Consider the following 5,555-nt stretch of genomic DNA (forward strand, 5'->3'; position numbering starts at 1 on the left):
ATATCTGCAACTAAATAGTTGGTTTAATTACAATTGCTGCGGAAGAAAATTGCTACCAATTGACGAAACAAGAAAATGCTCTCTTCACAACGAAAGATCCGCTCTAATTCGTATGGTTTTTTCATCATTAGCTCGCCGTGGTACATTATTTCCAGCTTCATAAGCCATTTTCTTCCGAATGGTAGCGCACCGGCAACGGTATGGTTTGGAGTTTACAAATTGTTGCCTCTAATATCTATCATTGTGCAGTCACGAAGCTGAAATTTCGGAATTAAATCAATCATATACCACCACTGACCGAAAGGCTTCCCGAAGGTGCAACTGGGTGCGTTTAGAAGTTGGGCTCCCTTCCGGTGCCCGGTAATCGTACGCCGGGTGCAACGAAGTTACCTTACCGACGCCGGACGCGTTTCGTTTCGCAGCTAATGAGTGTGATTCTCATCATTACAGCCGGAGACGCCAGGTGAACGAAGGCCGACCGAAGGGTGGTAGCATCCAAATGTAAGAAATATTTTAACAAAATAATACTCTACTTTAAGCGCAGCGCACGCGGCCCAGCGCGTTCTAGGAACCATCACAGATGGTCCCGATCACGACGGAGTCCGGTGGCGGGCAAATTAAAACCGGCCGATGCGTGTGCGATGCGTCAGCGGGCAGCTTTCGGTGCGGTTTGCAACCTTCGCCCAGCTGTTGCCGCCCAGGTTGAGGGAGCGACGCTGCTCCAGATGCTGCCCCAGATTCTTCGCCGTTGCATTTGCATTTGCAGACGCAAGATCCCGTCGACTCGGGCGTATCCGGTAGCACGCCACGGAAACCGACTATCAAATCATCATATTTCACTTTAATTTGCCAGCATACCAGTATCGCGCGGTTTTCCGACACGCCACCGACCAGATCGTAAAATCTACCATTTTATCGATCGACATCGATCGTCACGGAAGCCGCCCGGATTCCGCGTTTTCCCTTTTTGCCACTTCGTAGATCATCCGGATTGAGGTTAGGTGTCGGATGTGATTCCTTGGTGTGAACGCAGCACGCCTTCTTCCCCCTGTGCCAATGTTGCAACAAAGTTGGTTTGGTTACCTTCGCACAAACAACCAGCGAAACTGAACCTTTGGTCAATTTCTGCAAACCGTTTGTGGATGTGAGAAAACTCACCCAAACGGAACCGTCAAGAGGCAGACGCGAACTAATTAGCTTTTTTGCTATGTTTTCGGCGACCTCTTGCAAGCGGTGGTGCTTGCGTGAACAGCTTTTCGGATGCACTTCTGCACACGACGCCGTCCAAGCAGCAGGTTTTCGCTAAACTGCGGGAGCCATTTAGAAGCAATTCGGTGGCTAATTTTCGAAGGTAGGACGCAAATGGAAGCAAAACATGAGAAATATCGGATGGAACTGCTGCTGGACAAAAAATGGACAGAACCCTTACGAATGCGGTTAGCCAGCCTTCTTTCGTTCGAGTAGCGAGCAGAACGAATCGATTTTGCTGAAACAATGTTTACAATGTAGCCAGATGAATTTTGTTAACGTTTTACACCCCAAAATTTAAGACAAGATAAGACCGTTCTTCGATTTATTCTTATAAGTGTTTTTTCGTATGTTTATTGTTATTTTATGATTATTAGTATATTTTACAAATTTTCTTTTAGGCAATGGATTACTAACTTGATCGATACATGATTTTTGTCAATCAACAATATCGCGAATCATCATTCGCGAATAAGCCATACCTCGCGAGTCCCGTTTGAAGAACCACCACTCAATCGCGCTTCGATCATTCGTTGTGTTCTTATAATTCCCGTTCAAGTTGGCGTTGGTGCACCCGTAGTACCACCATGCTCCGTGTCGATCTACAGCACAATTTTTGCCAGGGCCATTGTTGCGATCGAACGTACTAAACTTGTGGTCCTTGTTGAAACTAATGGCATCCCCTGCTGTTCCCGAGTAGCTTCCTAACTTCTTCAACGTGTACGATTCAGATTCGTTGCCGATCGCAAACTCTCCGTACCTTGCGTATCCGTAGTTTCCGTGAAAATCTTTGACCTCGACTATTAGTTCGTGCGATCGATTCTTCGTAATATGATGTACGTGATTCAACCCTAACCAGAACTCGCCTTCGACATTCCCGAATCCATTACGGTACTCGGTCCAATTACGGTAAAAGTTTTCAGACCCGTTAAACCTATGCTGGATTACTATCCAGCCTCCACCGAACATATTTTGTTCACAGAACACCTCGTAAGGTTTTGTAGAATTATGCTCCACATGCATTCTATACTTGCCAGATATTTTTGAAACTTGTCGACACGATCGAATGGGTTGTGTGAAGTGGTCTGCTAGTATCTTATTGCTTATTTCTGCAACTGTAGTTACATTTTGTACCGAAACTTTAAGAATGTCCAATGCTTTTTTATTTTTTGCCTCATTCTTTAGCCCTATCTTCGACATTTTATAGTAGGATATGTTCAGCGCGATCTGATTTTGTTCAACACTATCGATTTTACTAATCAAGCTTTTTTCAAATTCACGGAATTTCGCCAAGGTATTAGCTTCTGCAGTTTTCATGCCTTCTGCTACTTTCTTAAGCTCGCTTTGCACCGTTTCTTGGTAGGATATGTTCAGTGCTATAAGGTTTTCCTCAACACTGTTTAGTCCACTGGTCAGCTTGTTTTCTAATTCACGCAAACCTATCGTGGTTTTCTCCTCTGAAGCTTTCACACATTGGGCCACTTGCTGCAAACATTAACACAATAACTTCTTTTTTCCAACATCGATCGGATTGTGTCTTACGATTTTAAACTTACCTTCATTGCCTTCTGTAAGAAGTCTTCCAGTGCATGCGTTCTTGCCTCGAATTTTTCTTCCACTTTTCCGATTTTTTCCTTTATTGCATACTCAAGATTGACGAGCATTTCCTGCACACGTTCCTCCGTTCGCTGCAAAGCTGCGTGAGTTTTCTCCACCAATTTCTCATTTTCACTTATTTTTAACCAATCTTGGGGACTTAAATCAACCACCCTCAACGGGTGCTTCATACTATGCTCCACTTCTTGAAGTTTGAACTGAACGTAATCCAACTTGCTCATCAGCAGTTCGAACTGGAAGCCACTAACAGCCATGGTGGGCCGGGCTGACAAACCCACCACAAAACATATAAGTAAACTGTAGCCGTGAGCATGCATAATTTGCAATTAGCTCCTTTGAACTTGTCAACACAACGAATTATGAACAACAACTGAAGCTGTCGTGATGTCGTATGCCTTGATAAAGCATGCGAGCGAGCATTTCTTAGTATGTGTCCTTGACCATGATGGAATGTTATCACAAACAGTGACCCATATAGCCGCGTAATTTTGGCAACTACATGTGCTTGGTGATTGTATCTGTAGTTGCTCATGTAAGAGTTTTTTTACTGCTGACATAGAAGTGTTTCTGCCAATACATTTTAAGAAAATCTTTTCATCTTAAAAAATGAAACTATATTTCATTTTTCTTCTCACTACAATAATCAGTCATACACAAAGAGCTATGTCTTATTGCATGTTCGATCATTTGTATAGTTTCAAGGAAATGACAATTTAAATTAAACCATTCAATTTAACAAAACATATCATTCTCTTAACTACGAAGTCACCCTGTGGAACAAACATGAGTGATTGCAACTGAGGCAAACTAATAAGCTAATTATCACCCGAACGTTATCTCGGGCGAATGTTCTCGGCTATGCCTTCTGTTGTAAGAATCGTTTTTGGGTTCATTCTGACCGTTCTTCTTTTTTCATCTTTTTTTCATTCTTTAAAACACAATTCTGCATGTTCCAAAACAGAGCCATAAACCTATGTGGAGTAAAGTAAAATCCGAAGCCCCTCGTTGTTTAAATGCGAAAGTGTCATTACCTCAAACTCAAAGAAAAACAAATATTCAACAAAGGAGTGAAGGACACATTAGTTCTTTCTCACTTATAAAAAAACGCAAAAATACAAAATTGGTTGCATTTTTTAATCAGGGAATTTTATTATTCAATATTAATAAAAATTACGATTTCTATATTAGTATCATAAATGTTTAACATTGTTTGTGTGTTGGTAGCTATATGAATTATATCAATACATAATTTCACGAATCATCATTCGCGAGTAGAACACAGGATTTGAATTCTTTTGTCGGAACCACGCTATCGATGTTTCATCAACTGCCCTTTTTTCATAATATCCGTTTAAATTGGCACTGCCACAGTTATAGTACCACCATGCACCGTGATGGTCCGCAGCACAGTTTCCTTCAGATTGGTCATTGTCTCGATCGTACGTGCTGAAATTGTTACCTCTGTTGTACAACATCGCATCTCCCGCCGTCCCTGAGTATCTCCCTATGTTCTTCAACTTATACATTTCAGTTTCATCTCCGATCTCAAATGCATCGTACTTAGCATATCCGTAATTGCCTTCAAAATCTTTAACCTCAACAATAAGCTCATGCGGTCGATCTTTAGTCATTCTATGTACGTGCTCGAGCCCCAACCAAAACTCACCGTCCACATTCCCAAACCCATCGCGATACTCGGACCAGCCACGATAAAACTGGACGTAACCTTCAAACCTATACTGGATCACAGTCCAGCCACCCCCGTAGACGGTTTGTTCACAGAAGACCTTGAATGGTCTTAAATTTTCCCCCATGTGTAAAACGTATCGGCCGGAAAGTTTTGTTACGTCTCGACATGACCGGGCAGGATATGTAAAATGTGCCGCGAGTATCCTTTTGCTGTTTTCCACAACTGTAGTTACATTTTGTACGGCAAAATTTAGTATGTCAAGTGTTTTCTTATTTTCTTCTTCTTTCTTGAGCTTGGTTTGGGTCGTTTCTAGGTAGGATATGTTCAGTGCAATTAGGTTTTGCTCAACACTATTTAGTCTACTAGTTAGCTTGTTTTCCAATTCACGTAAACCTATCGCGGTTTTCTCCTCTGAGGTCTTCACACTTTGCGACACTTCCTACAAAGATCCATATGATTACTATTTTTTCCAAATTGACCGGATTCTATCTAATATTTGTAACACTTACCTTCATTGTTTTTTGTAATGAGACTTCCACTGCATTCATTCTAATAGCAAATTTAGCGTCCACTTTATCGATCTTTTCCTTCATTCCATCCTCGAGGGTGGCGAGCGTTTTCTGCATACTTTGTTCCGTTTTCTGCAAAGATTCGTAATTTTACTCAATAACCTTCACTCTCTTCACTTGATTTGTGTTGTGGATGTAAATCTACAACCTTCAAAGAGCTCTCCAAACTATTCTCCACTGCTTGCAGTTTTTCGTTCAGGTCCTCCAATTTGCTCATCAGTTGTTCTAACTCGTTGCCACCAATAGCCGTTGTTAAACGAACTGATAAAACCAGCGCAAAACACAATACCACGATGTACCCATGAGTATTCATGACTTAAATTTAACTCTTTCACAAAGTGCCACGCGATCAGAACGAATGACAAACGACGACTGAGGCTGGAGTGATTTCATATGCCTTGTAAGAACGAGCAAGTACAGCGACCGAAAAA

General features: G+C 41.8%; 1 protein-coding gene across 1 annotated transcript; it reads right to left on the reverse strand.

Moving 5' to 3' along the window:
- Window positions 1-564: 564 nt before the first annotated feature.
- Window positions 565-3,119, reverse strand: LOC131262359 (angiopoietin-related protein 7-like). Its single transcript, XM_058264350.1, has 3 exons — window positions 2,805-3,119; window positions 1,731-2,733; window positions 565-839 (listed from the first exon to the last, which is right to left on the reverse strand). Exons 1-3 carry the CDS (start codon window positions 3,117-3,119, stop codon window positions 565-567), a joined length of 1,593 nt encoding a protein of 530 aa, XP_058120333.1.
- Between the last annotated feature and the right edge of the window lie 2,436 nt (window positions 3,120-5,555).

The sequence above is a fragment of the Anopheles coustani genome, chromosome 2, assembly GCF_943734705.1.
Source record: "Anopheles coustani chromosome 2, idAnoCousDA_361_x.2, whole genome shotgun sequence".
Classification (NCBI taxonomy): Eukaryota; Metazoa; Arthropoda; class Insecta; order Diptera; family Culicidae; genus Anopheles; species Anopheles coustani.